The 20,412-nt window shown below is 36.1% G+C and overlaps 2 protein-coding genes and 1 long non-coding RNA gene across 3 annotated transcripts; all 3 read left to right on the forward strand.

Moving 5' to 3' along the window:
• The first annotated feature begins 115 nt into the window (after positions 1 to 115).
• LOC125213610 lies at positions 116 to 2,239 on the forward strand. Its single transcript, XR_007174976.1, has 2 exons — positions 116 to 641; positions 2,016 to 2,239. It is a non-coding gene; the product is annotated as an uncharacterized LOC125213610 (long non-coding RNA).
• A 265-nt stretch (positions 2,240 to 2,504) lies between these two features.
• On the forward strand, positions 2,505 to 3,032 carry LOC125195202. Its single transcript, XM_048093389.1, has one exon. It carries the CDS (start codon positions 2,505 to 2,507, stop codon positions 3,030 to 3,032), a length of 528 nt encoding a protein of 175 aa, XP_047949346.1.
• A 12,223-nt stretch (positions 3,033 to 15,255) lies between these two features.
• On the forward strand, positions 15,256 to 17,359 carry LOC125202121 (CBS domain-containing protein CBSX3, mitochondrial-like). The gene is made up of 6 exons (XM_048100462.1): positions 15,256 to 15,412; positions 15,967 to 16,237; positions 16,314 to 16,395; positions 16,753 to 16,826; positions 16,902 to 16,962; positions 17,047 to 17,359. Exons 2-6 carry the CDS (start codon positions 15,980 to 15,982, stop codon positions 17,187 to 17,189), a joined length of 618 nt encoding a protein of 205 aa, XP_047956419.1. The 5' UTR covers positions 15,256 to 15,412; positions 15,967 to 15,979; the 3' UTR covers positions 17,190 to 17,359.
• Positions 17,360 to 20,412: the final 3,053 nt, after the last annotated feature.

A 20,412-nucleotide genomic window follows, 5' to 3' on the forward strand; every position in this document is an offset into this window, starting at 1 on the left:
TAAAAAATGAGGGTTTAGAGGTTAAGTAGAGAGTGAATAAAGTATAAAGATACTAATATAGTACTAGTATGAGAGAAAGAAAGAGAATAAATGTAATAGCCCGGAAAATAAAGTATAAAACAAAAATTTAAGTCAGTTAAAATGCAAATATTAAATAGATATAATTAGAAGTTGTGTAGTATATGTTGTGGATAGTATATTGTTGTGTGGGGTGAAATTTAGAAAATGAAATAAAAGAAAGAAAAAGGAAATAGAAATAGAAATAAAATTAAAAGGATAATGATAGAAGTTAAGAGATATAAATCTCTTTTGAACCCACTTACGGGAACATTCCCACATACATATCCATTCACCAAGTTCCCACACACACACATACACTCACTGCCATTCACACACATACACGCACGACGATAAGCTCTCTCCGGCGACCCTCGCGTCACCGGTTCACACGCCAGTTCTTTTTCCTCTCTGTGTTGCTGCTGTCCGGCGGATTCCGGCGTTGTTATCGCCGTTTTCCGGCGAGTCTAGGCTGGACTTATCTCTAATTAATGTAATACCACCTCAAGAACTAATACGGGCAAGGAGAAGACGAAGGTGAAGGAGTAAGGCGATTCCAATATCAAGACATTTTGGATTTTGAGGTAATATATATATATATATACTCTATGAGGTTATATATATATATATATACTCTACTTTAGACTTAATTTATGAGTAAAGTTATGTGATTACCTACTGAATATTGGATATCAGTCAGAGATACTATATTGGAAACTGAAATTGGATATCAATCAGAGATGGTATATTAGAATGTGATAGATGATTTACCACTTGAGTATGTTGAGTGGTGTTACTGAAAGAAATGATTATGTAATTTTATATAGTTGAGTCAGTTGTTTATGTTATAAATTATGAGATAAGAGTATGAATATGAAATAGATGATAGGTCAGGAAGAAATGGTATGTGAGCATGGTATGACTGACTGTAGGTGATATAATGTTATGTATGGTGTGATGGGAGGAATTAAAATCTGATGTACGGTGTGATGGAAGAAATTAAAGTATGATGTACGATGTGATTGGAGAAATTAAATTACGAGGTATGGTGTGATTGGAGAAAATACAATTTGTTGTGCGGTGTGATTGGAGGAATCGAAATATGATGTACGACGTGATCTGGTGAAAATACAAATTATTGTGAGGTGTGATTGGAGAAATTAAAATATGATGTACGGTGTGATTGGAGGTAATGCGATTTGAGGTACGGTGTGATGGAAGAAATTAAAATATGATGTACGGTGTGATTGGAGAAATTTAATTACGAGGTAGGATGTGATTGGAGAAAATACAATTTGTTGTACGGTGTGATTGGAGGAATCAAAATATGATGTACGATGTGATTTGGTGAAAATACTAATTGTTGTGAGGTGTGATTGGAGGAATTAAAATATGATGTACGATGTACTTGGAGGAAATATAAATTGATGTATGGTGTGTGGGGAATTAGCCTCATACGACCATATTTCGTCTACAATGTGTACTCGGACTCAGTACTAACTATATTCCAGAAAAACGAGTACTAATTAATGATAATATGTGTGTTGTGATGTATATGATATCTTCAAAAATCTGCATACGTGTGGATGTTGGATATGATGGAGATATGTATTTTGTGTGTTTTATTTCGATTAACTGTTTGTAGACTGATATATTATGTGGTGAAATTTATCGTGGGATATATCCTATCAATTGTGTAATATCGTTCATGATTATGACTCCGATAAGTTTAAGGGAATTTAAGGGATAATGACACGAATGTAAGATGTGTATTGTTTTTCCAATTTTTTTTTGAAAGTAGGCATATGTACATAGTTATGATGATGCTTGTTATGGAGGAAGAGACTTATGGTTGTCATTAACTGAATGTTCACTTTAACTCCAGAATTTGTGCTCTAACGATGAGTTACTATTGAATTAGTTGAAGCTCATTCCACATCTTTCTTTTTCCAATGCAGACTAGGTGATCGGGCTAACCCTTTTTACTGTACAGCTGCTCAAGTCGGGTCACTAGCGAATTTTTTTGCGTGTGAGTAACTCCCTAGATGTGTTAGTCGGGGCATGTACAGGAGTAGATTGCAATAGGGGACTTTTTACTTCTTTCTACACGTTTGCTAAGTATGTATGTTTTTGTGGATAGCTAAACAAACCGTGTATATGTATATAAATATAAATAGTCTTATGTTTTTGTAAAAAAAAAAAAACAAAAAAAAAAAAAAAAAAAAAAAAAAAAAAAAAAAAAAAAAAAGGGTACCAAAATGTGTTTTCAATTAGGGGTGTTACATATTTTGGTATCAGAGCACAGGTTAGGTTGATTCTAGGACTAGATAAGGTCTGATGTGTTTTGTATATGCCACAAAAGAGTTTATTGTGTATGAGCTAGTGACCTGATGCAGCTGGTATATATAGGTGTATGATTCTAAAGTGGTGAATCTAAAACTCTAAATATGGCTGAGGATGAAGCCCAAAGTATGATGCAAGGTTCTGAAGCTGGAGAACAACCTGTAAACAATGATGTCCCAATCCCGGGACACGATATATTACAGACAATGGCGACTGCTTTGCGCCAGATAGCAGGAACAACAACTCCTACTCGAGATTCGGTGGTTGAAAAATTACATAAGAATAGAGCTGAAGACTTTAAAGGAAGGCGAACTGATGATCCTAATGCAGCTGAGTACTGGTTACAACAACTTGAGCGAATCTTCACTTTCATGCCATGTACTCAAGAAGAAAAACTACAGGGTACTGTAGCATTACTAAAAGAAGAAGCATATATATGGTGGTTGAACAAAGTAGAGAGATGCACTCCGGAGATGATCACCTGGGAATTCTTTGTAAAAGAATTCAGAAAGCGATATGTGGGGGTAAAGTTCATGGAGGAAAGAAAAAGGGAGTTCCTCCACTTGGTACAGGGTAGCATGTCCGTTCTTGAGTATGAAAGTGTATTTCAACGTTTGTCTCGATATGCATGAGAGATTGTTCCTAATGACGAGAGATGTGTCGACGGTTCGAACGAGGGCTAAATGACAATATCCAGAAATTAGTGATAGGAGCAAGAGAAGATGATTTGACTAAATTGTCGGAGTTAGCGCAAAACATGGAAGCCTTGGATTCGAAAGATGGAACAGAGAAAGATATCAAGAGCATGGGTAAAAGGCATACAGAAGCATCTTACTCCGGATCGCAATTTTCAAGCAAGAAGTTCAAAGATAACAGGAGAAGTGGGTATTCAGCACCGACACGTTTCCGAGGAAGAAGCCTAAACCAGGGACCTGAATTCAAACAGAGAGCACCAACCCCTTCGGTGGCTAGCTCAGGTGGGTTCGATAGCCCACCCATGTGTGAACATTGTGGGAAACGTCATCCTGGAGTGTGCAGGAGGCTAGCAGGCTTATGCTTTCGATGTGGCTCAAGCGATCACTATGCGAAAGATTGTCCGAGACAGGTGAATGCTCCAGCACCTACATATGTGAGATCTGAGTCAGTTAACTATCGAGGACGTGGTTCAGGAAGAGGTTTTGGAGCTGGTAGGAGTCAGAGGGAACCATCTGGAGCTACATCAAGAGCACCAGGGCGTACCTATGCAATTCGGGCCCAAGAGGAGCATGATGCACCAGACGTGATATTGGGTACATTTACACTTTTTCATATATCTGTTACTGCATTAATTGATCCTGGTTCAACACATTCATATATATGTGACAATCTTATAAAAGAATTTAATTTGCCTCTTGAAAAGACTGAATTTGATATAGAGGTGTCTAGCCCCTTAGGGAAAAGTTTGATAGTGAATCAAATATATAGAGAGTGTCCTCTAAGTGTCCAAGGGTCTTTATTTCCGGCGGATTTGATGGAGTTACCTTTTCACGAGTTCGACATCATACTTGGAATGGATTGGTTATGCGTACACCGTGCAGTAGTGGATTGTTCCCAAAAAAGATTGACTCTTTATACCTCAAACAATAATGAAATCTTGGTGGTTGGAAAAAGATCAAATTACCTATCTAATGTGATTTCAGCCACATCATTAGGAAAGGTTGTGAGGCCTACCTGGCATATATATGGGATACGAGTACAGCCGACCCAAAGCTACCAGAAATACCAATAGCATGTGATTATCCGGATGTGTTCCCTGAAGAATTACCTGGTTTGCCCCCGGATAGAGAAGTTGAGTTTGCCATCGAAGTTGCACCAGGAACAAACCCTATCTCCATGGCACCATATAGGATGGCTCCTGCTGAACTGAAAGAGTTGAAAGCCCAGCTTCAGGAATTACTTGATCGAGGGTTCATTCGTCCGAGTATATCACCATGGGGAGCACCTGTACTGTTTGTGAAGAAGAAGGATGGATCAATGAGATTATGCGTCGATTTCAGGCAATTAAACAGAGTGACAATCAAGAACAAATATCCATTGCCAAGAATTGAGGACTTGTTTGATCAACTAAAGGGGGCAAGCATATTTTCGAAGATTGATTTAAGGTCAGGGTATTATCAACTGAAAGTTAAAGATTCGGATATTTCCAAGACGGCTTTCAGAACCCGTTACGGACATTATGAGTTCAAGGTCATGCCATTTGGGCTAACAAATGCCCCTGCTGCTTTCATGGACTTAATGAATCGAATATTTCAATTATATCTTGACCAGTTCGTGATAGTTTTTATCGATGATATATTAGTGTATTCCAAAACTAAAAGTGATCATGAACAACATTTGAGGACAGTACTGCAGACACTCAGAGATAAGCAACTGTATGCCAAGTTAAGTAAGTGTGAATTTTGGTTGCCGGAAGTTACATTTCTCGGTCATGTTGTATCGGCTGCAGGAATTCGGGTGGATCCAAAGAAGATTGAAGCAATAGTATTGTGGAAGCCTCCGAAGAATGTTACTGAAGTTCGTAGTTTTCTTGGCTTAGCCGGATATTATCGTCGATTTGTGAAGGGATTCTCGATAATTGCTAAACCCATTACTACTTTACTTCAAAAAAATGTTCCTTTTCGTTGGGATAACAAATGTCAGATGAGTTTTGAAAAGCTGAAAGCGATTCTCACGGAGGCGCCTGTGTTGATTCCACCTGAATCAGGCAAAGACTATACAATTTTCAGCGATGCATCACACAATGGTTTAGGCTGTGTATTAATGCAGGAGGGTAAAGTGGTAGCTTATGCCTCGAGACAACTCAAAATTCATGAAAAGAACTATCCCACACATGATTTGGAGTTAGCAGCTATAGTGTTTGCCTTGAAAATATGGAGACATTATTTGTACGGCGAGAGATGCTATATATACAGATCATAAAAGCTTAAAATATTTACTCACACAGAAAGAGTTGAATCTAAGGCAGAGAAGATGGATGGAACTCATCAAAGATTACGACTGTGTAGTTGACTATCACCCTGGTAAGGCAAATGTCGTGGCCGATGCACTAAGTAGAAAGTCACTTTCTGCTTTGAGGGCTATGAATGCACATTTGGGAGCATTGAATGACGGTAGTTTGATGGCGGAAGTAAGAGTAAAATCCACCTTGATACAACGAGTTCAAACATCGCAAAGGAGTGATGAGAAGTTGAAAGTTAAATTGGAACATATCTGCAAGGGAGGAGCATCTGAATTCGAACAAAGTCCTGATGGATGTATATATTTTAGAAAAAGATTGTGCGTGCCCGATGACAACGGGCTGAAAAGTGATATTCTCCGTGAAGCGCATAATAGTTCGTATTCGATGCACCCAGGGAGTACTAAAATGTACCAGGATTTAAAGGAATTTTACTGGTGGCCTGGAATGAAAAGAGATATCACGTAGTTTGTGACGAAGTGCTTAACGTGTCAACAAGTTAAGGCTGAACATCAAGTTCCATCTGGTCTATTGCAACCAATTTCGATACCGGAGTGGAAATGGGATAAAATCACCATGGATTTTGTGTCAGGATTGCCTATGTCACCCAGGAAAAAGGACTCTATATGGGTAATTGTTGACCGATTGACAAAATCAGCTCACTTTCTTCCTGTGAGAACTGATTTCTCCATGGAAAAACTAGCTGAATTATACATTAATGAAATTGTACGATTACATGGAGTACCTACCTCTATAATTTCTGACAGGGACCCACGGTTCACATCAAGATTTTGGGAAATATTTCAGAAGGCCTTGGGCTCTAGATTGAATTTTAGCACAGCTTTCCATCCACAAACTGATGGCCAATCAGAGAGAGTAATACAGACTCTTGAGGATATGTTGCGAAGCTGTATCTTAGACTTTGATGGTAGTTGGGAGAAGTACCTACCATTGGTTGAGTTTGCGTATAATAACAGCTATCAATCGAGTATCCAAATGGCACCTTATGAGGCATTATATGGCCGAAAATGTCGAACGCCATTGTATTGGACTGAGCTAAGTGAAAAGAAGATTTTGGGACCAGATCTGATACATGAGACCGAAGATAAAGTTCGATTAATACGGTTTAGGCTGAAAGAAGCATCCGATAGGCAAAAATCTTATGCAGATTTGAAACGAAAAAATATTGAGTTCAGTGTTGGCGATAAAGTCTTTTTGAAGGTTTCACCATGGAAGAAAGTGCTTCGTTTTGGGAAGAAGGGTAAGCTGAGCCCTAGATTTATCGGTCCATATGAAATACTTGAACGTGTGGGTCCAGTAGCTTATAGACTAGCCTTACCCCCGGAACTGGAAAAGATTCATAATGTGTTCCATGTGTCAATGCTGAGAAGGTATCGATCAGACCCTTCTCATATAATTAAAACAGATTCGATTGAGGTACAACCAAATTTGACATATGACGAGGAACCGGTTCAGATATTGGCTCGAGACATAAAAGAACTTAGAAATAAACAGATTCCACTAGTCAAAGTATTATGGAGGAGCCACAAAATCGAAGAGGCTACGTGGGAACCAGAGGATGTAATGAGAGAACAATATCCGCATCTATTTTAATCAGGTATAAATTTCGGGGACAAAATTCTTTTTTTTAGAGGAGAAGAGTTGTAATAGCCCGGAAAATAAAGTATAAAACAAAAATTTAAGTCAGTTAAAATGCAAATATTAAATAGACATAATTAGAAGTTGTGTAGTATATGTTGTGGATAGTATATCGTTGTGTGGGGTGAAATTTAGAAAATGAAATAAAAGAAAGAAAAAGGAAATAGAAATAGAAATAAAATTAAAAGGATAATGATAGAAGTTAAGAGATATAAATCTCTTTTGAACCCACTTACGGGAACATTCCCACATACATATCCATTCACCAAGTTCCCACACACACACACATACACTCACTGCCATTCACACACATACACGCACGACGATAAGCTCTCTCCGGCGACCCTCGCGTCACCGGTTCACACGCCAGTTCTTTTTCCTCTCTGTGTTGCTGCTGTCCGGCGGATTCCGGCGTTGTTATCGCCGTTTTCCGGCGAGTCTAGGCTGGACTTATCTCTAATTAATGTAATACCACCTCAAGAACTAATACGGGCAAGGAGAAGACGAAGGTGAAGGAGTAAGGCGATTCCAATATCAAGACATTTTGGATTTTGAGGTTATATATATATATATATACTCTACTTTAGACTTAATTTATGAGTAAAGTTATGTGATTACCTACTGAATATTGGATATCAGTCAGAGATACTATATTGGAAACTGAAATTGGATATCAATCAGAGATGGTATATTAGAATGTGATAGATGATTTACCACTTGAGTATGTTGAGTGGTGTTACTGAAAGAAATGATTATGTAATTTTATATAGTTGAGTCAGTTGTTTATGTTATAAATTATGGGATAAGAGTATGAATATGAAATAGATGATAGGTCAGGAAGAAATGGTATGTGAGCATGGTATGACTGACTGTAGGTGATATAATGTTATGTATGGTGTGATGGGAGGAATTAAAATCTGATGTACGGTGTGATGGAAGAAATTAAAGTATGATGTACGATGTGATTGGAGAAATTAAATTACGAGGTATGGTGTGATTGGAGAAAATACAATTTGTTGTGCGGTGTGATTGGAGGAATCGAAATATGATGTACGACGTGATCTGGTGAAAATACAAATTATTGTGAGGTGTGATTAGAGAAATTAAAATCTGATGTACGGTGTGATTGGAGGTAATGCGATTTGAGGTACGGTGTGATGGAAGAAATTAAAATATGATGTACGGTGTGATTGGAGAAATTTAATTACGAGGTAGGATGTGATTGGAGAAAATACAATTTGTTGTACGGTGTGATTGGAGGAATCAAAATATGATGTACGATGTGATTTGGTGAAAATACTAATTGTTGTGAGGTGTGATTGGAGGAATTAAAATATGATGTACGATGTACTTGGAGGAAATATAAATTGATGTATGGTGTGTGGAGAATTAGCCTCATACGACCATATTTCGTCTACAATGTGTACTCGGACTCAGTACTAACTATATTCCAGAAAAACGAGTACTAATTAATGATAATATGTGTGTTGTGATGTATATGATATCTTCAAAAATCTGCATACGTGTGGATGTTGGATATGATGGAGATATGTATTTTGTGTGTTTTATTTCGATTAACTGTTTGTAGACTGATATATTATGTGGTGAAATTTATCGTGGGATATATCCTATCAATTGTGTAATATCGTTCATGATTATGACTCCGATAAGTTTAAGGGAATTTAAGGGATAATGACACGAATGTAAGATGTGCATTGTTTTTCCAATTTTTTTTTGAAAGTAGGCATATGTACATAGTTATGATGATGCTTGTTATGGAGGAAGAGACTTATGGTTGTCATTAACTGAATGTTCACTTTAACTCCAGAATTTGTGCTCTAACGATGAGTTACTATTGAATTAGTTGAAGCTCATTCCGCATCTTTCTTTTTCCAATGCAGACTAGGTGATCGGGCTAACCCTTTTTACTGTACAGCTGCTCAAGTCGGGTCACTAGCGAATTTTTTTGCGTGTGAGTAACTCCCTAGATATGTTAGTCGGGGCATGTACAGGAGTAGATTGCAATAGGGGACTTTTTACTTCTTTCTACACGTTTGCTAAGTATGTATGTTTTTGTGGATAGCTAAACAAATCGTGTATATGTATATAAAAAAAAAAAAAAAGGGTACCAAAATGTGTTTTCAATTAGGGGTGTTACAATAAAGTTTTTGCCAAAAAAAATAGAAATAATTTAATTACCTTAAGACGTCCTAAAAAGAAATACGATTCAACTATTACGAGATGGAAGAAATATTTTATAATCAAGTTTAGATCATTATAGTAGTTTTTTAAATAAAAGTTGAAATTCATTATAGGTCCTATTTTTATTTATGTTTTTAATGTACTTTTTTAATTTCGTTATTAATTAATTAGAGTACTTAAATAATAATCAGTTTTAGTGACTATTCGTATGGTTGGCTAATAAATTGATGCAATAAATTCAAGGATGATAAAGACAGTGGTGGTCCGGTGGTCCAAAAACCAGTTATGAATATGACCTCTCATTCTTTCGAAGTGTTTTTCTCTAATTAGAAAAATAATTACTAGTAAAGAGTAAAGACTTTATCTCTGATGCCACTGAATTACGTTTGAAAAGAAAATATAGTATTAAAAAAATACTGTGTGGCATTTTTGATAAACTGATATTCAAGCCATTAATTCATTTTTATATATTTTTTTAAAAATCATGATCTTTTGATTGAAGAATATATCTAATGAAAATACTCAAATAAATTGAATCCTATAGTTAAAAGCAGCAGTGGACGCAGAAAAAAAAATCATAGTAGGGACTGAACTATATATTTCATTTGTCCGCGAATAATTGTCTCTTATTTCCTTTTCTCATACATCTATGAATAATGGTCTCATTTATTCTTTTATTTCGATAAGTGGACTTCACATTCTACCAACTCATCCTAATCACGATTTATTATAAACTATTATATAGAATTATAACTTATATTTCACTAATTTTTTTCATTCATTTTCTAATATAATTTTTTAAATTCGTAGTAAAACTAGTATATAAAAGTATAACTCATATTCCACAAATTTTTTTCATTCATTTTCTAATACTCCTATAATTCTTAAAACTCGGACTAAGTCAGAGTAAGAAAATTAATCATGACATGTATTTTCATATTTTCATTCTTAATTTGTAGTTTAAGAAAGTAAAGAGAAAATAACAAGAGTAAGCATTGGAATTTACAATATTAAAGCACAAGAAACCCTTTATCAACCTAATTAATTATAGATCAACGGTCAATCTTCAAGGAATAATCAATTATTTTATAATTGGATGGGTCATCTTCTTCCCCAAAACGGCAGTAACAACCAAATATTTCTCAACTCACATCTGCAAATTTTGATTTCCAGATTTAATTTCAATAACATTGATTTAGGAAGGGCTATAGACTGTTTTTTTTTAAAATTTCAAAAGATTTAGCAGTAGGATGAAAGGGAAAAAAAAATTTAGGAAGGGTGTCCGCCCTGTAAAAACAATGAAATAATTTAAAAAATAAATTACAATCACAAAATATTGTCAGAACTAAGAAGTCTTATACATACATAATTATAAAGCGTTAAGCATTTGTCATTAGTCTATCAAATGAAACGAAGCAACAATCAACGGTCCGACATTTTATAAAACATCACCTAATACACCAACAAGAAATTGACATGTGGATATTATTTATAAATTGATAAAAATACTGCCACTCCAGATTTACTCACGCCAAACACCCTTACTGCACTATAAATCTCTCCCTTCCCTCATAAATTTGCAACCACCAGTAAATCTCTCTTTTCCCTCTTAATTTTCAAGCATTGCTTCCAATCTGAAACTATATTGATGATTTATGCTAATGTGGAAGATTAAATTCATGGTTACACAATGCACAAAAGAACAAATATGTAAGAAGAAAAGAGACGGGAAGTTTTTCAACATTGTTTTGCATTCTCTTCTTCGGGAGTGCATGTGGCAGTACTTTCAGTTTTGATTAGAATTTGTAAATCTCTCTACCTCTGTTCTTTGTATTCAATTTTATTGCTTGAATTCAGATTCGTCACCATCATCGGCTTCCCGCAGTGGAGGTCGTCGACTCTTTGAATTCCAGCAAGGGAGATCATTGCCGTCGAAATTGAAGACGCCGGATTTTGATGTTGTCCGGTTTAAATTGCTAAAATGCAAGTTTGAGTGGGGATGAGAGGTAGAGAGAGAAAGGGTGTTTGGCGAAGGAATTTGGAGTGGCAGTATTTTTATCAATTTTTAAATAATATCCGCATGTTAATTTCTTGTTGGTGTATTAGGTGATGTTTTATAGTACCATATTGGAGGTGATCTTTACCGAACAACCGGTGAAGAATTTAATGTTTTTCGTTTGGTCTATAACTTATAAAAAAACCACGATTATATCAGCTCGTTATTAGAACCCCTAAACCAACTCAAACTTTGATCACGGTTTTGCGTGTAACATAATTGAGCACTGACCCATTCCCAAGCCCCACTCTGACTCATCATGCTATCCACCGACCATGCACGTCTCACCCTCAAACACCTTGGTATTTCTATTCTTCCATAGACTCCAACAAATCAACCAAAAAGTGTACTCCAAGAGGAACCATCTACTTCTTTCCTTTAAGTTTTGATTTTCAATCAGCCTGAGACTAAAATAGGATAGAAATAAACCCGAACCAAATATCTCTTGGATAGAAATGGAGAATATCTCAAGACGTTATCAATGGATTCTTGAGCTCCACCACAACCAACACAAGTTGTATCATCCGTAATATGTTGGCGACACCTCTCAACGTTGATCAATAGAAATGCTTCAATAGCATACATGAAACTGTTTTATACCATAAATCAGGCTAGAAATACATGTTAACTTGGTTGTATAATTGGTTAAGGGTTATTTTCTGTATGGAAATGGGTTTGAACCTTGCTCCATTTTTAATAAACATAAATATACCAAGTTATAAACATGTGGACAATAAATAAATAAGTGACCAACATGTTGACAACTCCACGAGTGGGAGAGGTGCGGAACCCACCCCGTCTCCTAGCACTCAACCTCATTATGCAGGTCAAACAGTTGGTCGAACTGAAGGGATACATTATCGATGTAGATGGCATGTGAGATGCACAACGACATGATCATTGCACTTTGCACCAAGGTCGATGAAATACTTTTCTATTTTTAGAACTTTAAATTTTTTTATAATTGTAATTTTTTAATTTTTAGGATGCTTTTTAATGGAATAATTTCGTTATATATTGTTCATTTGTATTTCAATTTTATAAATTGTTTAATAACTAATACTACAATGAATAAGCTAGCAAGTAGTGTATGAGTGTAGACGGTGTTTTTTAATAGAATCTGAAGTGAAGTAGGACTCACTTGTGATCTCATTTGCATTTGGATTTGAGTCTAAATTTTATTGGGTGTTTAGGAATTTGATTTTACTTTCATACTAACAATGAAGTTGTGACATGAGCATCTAGCTTGCAATTCATTAATGGAAACATGATGCCATAAGCCATATATATCATCTATGTAGTAGTAACTGTATTCTTTTAGTTTAATCAATGACTAGTTGATACGTATCCCATGATTTTATTATAGTACAATCTGAACTAGTTTGGTGTTCCTAATTGAACCATAATGCTAATTTTATTGGTTATTATTGAGTATTTGAAGGATAAGTTAATCAAACAAGATTATTTTTATGAAATCCATCCAATCAATAAAGGAAACTCCCATACCTTTCTTTGCCCCTCTCTCCACGCGATTAATGTAACATCTCAGATCATACAATGTGTTGCATTGACTGATCTCAAGAATGTAAAATGAAATGGGCTAGACTTAGTTAATATAGATTATATAATTATAATTGGGCTATAAATAATAAAAATTCATTAGCCCAACAATCCAAAAGTCCAAATGGGTATTCATCTACTGGGCCCTTTCATTTACTTGAACACAAAAAAGTCACCAGATAATACGTGAAGTCTCTACAAGCAGATTTCCTAGCTTTCTTCTATAAAATAATTGTACTAGAAATAGTTCCTACAACATATTGAAATACTAATGGACCTCCACAATATGGATTCAACAATCTGATAAACCTGCAAAAATCGAACACAAGTAAAGTTTATTTACTGCTCAACCTAAAAATTCTATTAAAAATCTAGGTCTATATTCTTGTATGCTAATTCTGTTGCAAATCGTTAAAGAATACAATAATTAATAACAGGTAGTTGGAGAATAGAGTGAAATGAGCATTTATTCCGCGTTTCAAATTATTTATAGGGACGTCGGCTGGTCCCGGAGATCTCCCCTCTTGGATAAGAATCGATTCTAATTTTGTTCTTGTGTTGAGCAGCAGCGATCACAATCAGAATCACTTGTTAGTTGATTTTGCAGGTATGAGATATTGATTCACTATAAAAAATGTAGATTTTTGTTAGTAATTTTGTGCTTAATTGGTCAATAGAGATTTTTGGTTCAATTAATTCTGTGTTTGCATCGATGAAAAATTGCTTGAAACATCGTTGTTATATCGCGTTCTTAAGCAATTTTTTTAACGTGTAATAAACTTTTTAAAGATTAAATAATTGAATGTGTGTCATGCAAGTTTACTAATCACTTTATCACATTTAGGCAAATTTCTAAGCTTACGTCGATATGTGAACTCCCTTTGTATGGTTTGCAGGTTAGTTTTATTTAAACCATCATATATAGTATTTATTTGCATTCAACGAAAGCATCAAACAGTTGAAATAAGTTTTTAATTCATTGATTGATATATAGATTATTATTATGATGGTAATGGAGTGGGACAGGAGATAGTTTCTCTATCGATAGTTGCCAAATTGTATTTCAATTATTTAATTAATCTAGTGCTTTGGATATAATGGAATCCCTACTTTTCAAATATTAATATATTATTATGGTTTGAGGTAATGGATATGTTCCAAGTGCAAGATGACTCATGGATTTGATATATTTTAATAGTATTACTCTATATATGGTCCCAGCTAATTAAATATTGTATAATTTGTAACCTCTTATCCAAGCTTGTCTCACCTTAAATCTTGCCTAAATAATTTGTCATTAAATATTTTTGTTTCATTTGTCATAATTTTATGTCTTCCAACATCTATTTTTCATTATGGGCAATTAGGCATCAATACTAGGACCACTCACCAATAGTGATATCAACAAACCCTAAATATACATTCGGTTTTTTACTTACTATATTCGTTTTATATTTACGATATATTCGTTTATTAATTGATTTTCCTTTGTCTGACGCCTCTATGCATAGAATATTATTGTATATAATAATATAATACTAGTCAGGTACTTGTTCACACATAATTTCTCAGTCTCCGAATTTCCCTGCCATTCCTTAGAAAAATTATCAAAATGAGTAATTATTTTTAATTCTTTAAACTCTTATCAAAATGAGTAGTATTATTTTTCATTTTGAATTATCCACAAAATCAATCACCTTCTATTTTTAATAGATTCATCACTTTTAAAATTCATTTTCCACTAATAATACTAATTTTATCTCTTTCTTTTATACATTTCTCTACTTTATCAATTTTATACTATTAGCAGGTAGTATCATCTACTACCAAGTCTTCAATCATATATACTCGATCCCTACCCCTTTTTTTATTTATTAACTTATTCTAGTTATTATAAAATTAATAGAGGAATCTCAATCTAAAACGATGTAATTCATTGAATCTAATTAAATATATAATGATTCGCAATAAATTAGTTTTTGATATCGACGTGACAATGTACTATGATTAAAAGACACATATTGTTAACTTCAATAAATAATTTCATACCAGAAATATGTAACATTGTCCCCACCACTTATTGTCTCTTGTCGATTCACCAATATACCAAACTCCTCTCGTCCTAATCTTATTTCTAATTTGCATAACAAACACAGGATCTTGAAAATATTAAAGGGTTTTCACCTACAATGAAAACCGTTTCAATCTTCAATCTCAATTTAATCGCAGTTGGATAATCCTTATAAAAAACGTAAAATTGGATCAAAAAAATATTAAAGTTTCGATCTTGGTAATAAATAAATGTAAGAAATAGGAAAAGTATGATGATCAAGTCACGGTGTAGGTGACAAGTGGCCATTTGCTGATACAGAGTGACCTCCGTAATGGATAGAGAGAGAGAGATAGAAGCGGTCTTATTAAATTTGTGAAAGTAGGGATTGCTCTAACTGCATAGGGTTTTCTTCTTGTGACTTTTACTTTTTCACTTCACTCTTCTAACTCAGTCCAAACTCCCCACTTCCACAAATTTATCACTTCAGGTACTCTCTCTATCCCCCTTTTTGTATGTGTGTGTGTCAAGAATGGGACTTTTTAATGTGTGATTAATCGTTCTTGTATGTGAACTGTGTTTCGGGTAAAACATAGTTCTTGAAGATTTATCTCTGTTTTGATTATGTTTTCAATCTGTGATTTCATGAATTTTGTGATATGGGATTTTGTCATTTTTGTGTGTGTTGGAGAAAATCAAGCTTTGTACAAGGTTATATTGGAGTAGATTGGAATCTGAAATGTTTATATGATTGAAGCCTGAAAAATATGAGGGATATATAATATGTGTATGTGATTAGATGTATTGGATCCTCATTTTAGTAGTCTTGTTTGGTAGACTCTGCAAGTAAGAATAAAGCATATAGGAAAACAGTTTTGCTTTATGTGTACACATTCTTGTTGGATCTATCTATATTCCCTGCTGTGTTTGTCAATCTTTCCTAGAATTGTTTTGTTGAATCTTGCAAGAATAGTAGTATTTGCTAATTGTTAGTTTGGATGGAGTACTAAAAACTGTGATTTTTGTGAAATCATATTGTTTCAGTTCCAGAGGCAAAATGCAAGGAGGAATTAAAGCAATCTTCTCAAACGGGGGCGTGCTCAAGAACGCTGTCCTGCAGCACGTGCGTGTCGTCCCTCCAGCAATGCGGGCGCTCATCTTCTCTCGCCACGAGTCCACCTCTGCAGCCCGCATTGAGGAGCACGGCTTTGAGAGCACCAAGATCTCCGATGTTCTGACCGCCAAAGGGAAGGGCGCGGACGGATCCTGGCTTTGGTGCACCACTGATGATTCTGTCTACGATGCTGTCAAGTCGGTATGCATCTGCAATTTGCATCTTTTTGATGTCTTGTGAGGATTATTGATTGAACCGTTCCGTTTCTCTGTTGCAGATGACTCAGCACAATGTGGGAGCTCTTGTTGTCGTTAAACCAGGGGAACAGAACTCAATCGCGGGGATTATCACTGAAAGAGGTACCTCTCTTAGTACTAACGAGTTCCGCCTTCAATCTTGCACATCTACGCTTAAATACAACTTCGAAATAGTTTCCAAACCTTTCCTTTTCATTAATATAAACATATTGAGTCGAGTAAAAGATATGATGTTGTGGACTCTCTTGTGGTTAGCAGAAATCCGAGAACTCAAATCTTAAAACTCGTTAATCGGATAACTGTTTGGTCATTTCGTTTAGGTAAACTATTGAAGTGATACTCGATTTTTTAAGGAATCTTCTATGCTAAACCGAAACTCGGATAGATGAAATTCTTGCTTGTGGTGATGTATCTTGTTTCCATAGCAGCTTCGGTGCTTATAATTTCGATGTTATCCAGATTATCTCCGGAAAATCATAGTCCAGGGAAGATCATCCAAGTCGACAAAAGTCGGGGACATCATGACCGAAGAGGTATTCTTCTCCGCTTCAAAAACCTTAGTTCATGCCTGATGAAAAAATGGAACTAACGCCACACGTTGATTGCAGAATAAGCTCATCACTGTAACCCCGGACACGAAAGTTCTCAAGGCAATGCAGCTGATGACAGGTACTCGTTTTGTTTCCGTGAAGAATTAATACCTAAACTGGCCGGTGACAGGGTAAGGTCTTGATTGGCTCGTTGAATTGGCAGATAATCGCATCAGGCACATTCCGGTGGTGGACAACGGTGGGATGATGGGGATGGTGTCGATCGGGGACGTGGTGAGTGCCGTTGTGAGGGAGCATCGCGATGAGCTGAACCGCTTGAACGCTTACATACAGGGGGGCTACTAGACCCGCGAAGACGACGACGAAAATGAAGGAGGTTTGAAGAGGAGAAAGGACCTTAACACTGTAACTAATCTGCTGTTGGTTTTATGCATCTTGTGGAAATGTGTTTGAGACATTGATGTGAAAATTTGTGAGTAATAATATGCAGAAACTACTTACTGCTCTTCCTCTAATTACTTAAATTGCAGTTATAATTTTTTATTTTAGGCTGTGTTTGGATTGAAACATGTCACAGAGGTTTAGGGTTAAAGAATATAAATATGAATTAAAGAACATCCAATCTCACATCTCTATATATAAGCAATAATATTATAGTAGGTACACTAGTCGCATTTTCTTTTGCAATTACAGTATCTACTAGAAAAAATTGAACAAAATTTGTCTAGTTGCTTTGTATTCTCAGTTGATGTTGTGTATTGAGCAATCAAATCATACTAATACTAACAAATATAAATACTACTTGTATTATTTGTGCCTATCCAAATAGCTAAATCACTTATGCTATCTTTATTATCTTACCCTTTTATCCTATTCGATTACTTCAGTTGAATTGTAGTACTTGCGTTGTCCAATAACTTAATAATAAATAAATGTAGAGAATATGAGAGTTCTCAAAAAATCACAATTGATGAATGATTCTCATTTTCGCTCAACTAAAATTTCCAATTGTCTCATAATGACCCAATACAATTTCGTGTCTCTCTCTCATTTTGGAGTCGAGCATTGTACATGGTCTAAATACACTAGGAGTACTTGACAAATAAAATATGCAATGACCTCAGGTCTAGGGGCAACCACGACCCCATTCCAAGACAGTCCCTAAGATCCTTCCACGTCATTATTTTCTTCATTTTCTGCGCTAGGCCACAACTCCCACAATTCTCACAACCATCATGCGGACGCCATCTTGGCCCCATCAAGCCACAAATATTAAATTGACACTATTCACAACTTCAAACTATTTTTTACTTAAAATTGAAAATATTGAACAATTATATTACGAAAAATTCATTGTTTATTCTAAAATTAAAAATCACAAACCTTATAAAAATTCAAAAATTTCAATTTCCTAAAAGTTAAAAATGTTGAACAATTATATTCAAAAAATTAATAGGAATAATGTAGAAGGAATGAAAATGTTGTTGAGTTTAAATAGGAAAAAATATCAAAAGAATCAAAGTTTATGAAAAAAAATGGAGTTGGAGTTCGTCCCGAGCGCCCACAACACCGGGATGGGCCGCAAATGGGCATGGCCCGTGCGCTTGCAACGCAAAGTCGGACCGCAACTGGGCGCAGCCTCAGGCCTCACCACCAGCCCCAGGCGCATCCCAAACCCGTCCTCCCCCACCTCCAACCATGCAGGCCCGAGTCGGGCCCCAGGTGCGGTCCTACTCCTAGTTTGTCCACTGCATTGTGGATGGCCTAAGGCCATCCGCAGCACTAGCCAAAAAGAGGGGTCGGACCGCACCTAAGTTCCGGCCCGGGTTCACACACATTGGAGGTGGGGTAGGCGGATCCTAGATTGCGCTCAGGGACGGTGGAGAGGCCCGGGGCAGCGCCCAGATGCAACTCGTCTCGACGTTGTTAGCACAGGGGTCGCGCCCGGTTGCGGCTTCTCCCGGCGTTGTGGGCGCAGGGGCCAGACCCCAGTCCCAATTTTTTTTATATAAAAGTAATTTTTGCCTATTTAACTCACAACATTTTCATTCCTATCACACCAATTTCTCTCTTCTCTATATTCATATCAATTCCTCTAGTATAGAATGGTTCAACAACGACTAGCAACAAATGGTACTTATTTTGCAGGATTGATGGTGTTTGTGAGTTTATATTGGAATAAGAAACTTATTCAGCTCCTAGGTTTGGGTGTTGCTTATGATCCCCCTTGTGCAGAATCATTTATTATATTGAATGAAATGATACCTTATTATCAGCTAGTTTCAATAATATGTGAAAAAATTGGAATTGATTTGGATGCACATACGATTGATTTAACATGGAGGCATCCTGTGGCTTTTAGTGAAGTGGTCAATTATATAGCTACACCAGTGGATGAGAATTTGTTGGAGTATATGTTTGCTGAAAATTCACTTCAAATTGAACTGTTTATTGAATATACTTATGTTAGTACTGCTTTGCAATTTGAACCACCTACCATTCATCATGATGTTGGAACATCTAGGAGAGACGAACATCATAGTTTTGATGTTGGGACATCTAGGAGGGATGAACATCGTAACTTTGAATTCAACATATTTGGGAGGGATGTTGGTGAACAACTAGATGTACCAAATGTGGCATTTAATGGTTCTGATGGTTCTTATAATTGTGATGGTTCTGATTGTTCTGATTGTCCCCCCTCCCCCAAGACGACACTATGGAGGTGTCAGATAATTCAGGTAGTTCTCAACCAACTAATCTTGATTATAGTGAAGAATCATGTGAAGATTCTACATATGATGAGACACTTGATATGATGGTTGAGAACTATGTACAACCATCTCTTCGTGGGGAGCAACCTGTTCCCGACTATGTGCCTGAAGGGTTACCAACTTACCATTTTTTCGATCATTACCATGTGAAGGCCGCTGAGGTTACATTCAGATGACCATGGAGTGGGGGAAGAAGATGTGTGGTATTGAGATGATCATTATATGAGACATAGATGTGGGAACGAAATTTGATAGCAAATTGCAATCGAAAACTGTTGTAACATTATGGCATGTGGGAACAGGTCGGATGTATGAGGTTATGGATAGTAAATCAAGAAGATGACATGAAGTTCGTAGGGACCCATTTGGTCCGAAAAGAAAAGGCAAGGACCTCGGCTAACGACACCCATGTAATTGGGAGGTTAAAGCAACGTTTAAGAAACGCGATGGTAGTTGGTCCATCAACTCATGGGTTGATCGTCATTGTTGTATGGGAGATCACGATCCAAGTGAACATGATAATCTTACATTATCCATGATTGCTCTCTGTATTCGGAATCAAATTGAAAACGATGTTGAATTCAAGCCTTCTGCGGTAGTTACATATATCAAAGATAAATTTCACGTGAAAATCAACTACAAGAAAGCATGGTATGCTCGCAAAAAAGCTATTGAGCTTATATATGGTGGGTGGGAGGGGTCATTCAGACAACTCCCTATCTACCTGACTGAGTTGCAAAGTCAAAATGCTGGGACAATCGTTGAGTGGTTGCATGACCCTATATTGAGTCAAG

Source organism: Salvia hispanica, chromosome 1, assembly GCF_023119035.1.
Source record: "Salvia hispanica cultivar TCC Black 2014 chromosome 1, UniMelb_Shisp_WGS_1.0, whole genome shotgun sequence".
NCBI classification, from domain to species: Eukaryota; Viridiplantae; Streptophyta; class Magnoliopsida; order Lamiales; family Lamiaceae; genus Salvia; species Salvia hispanica.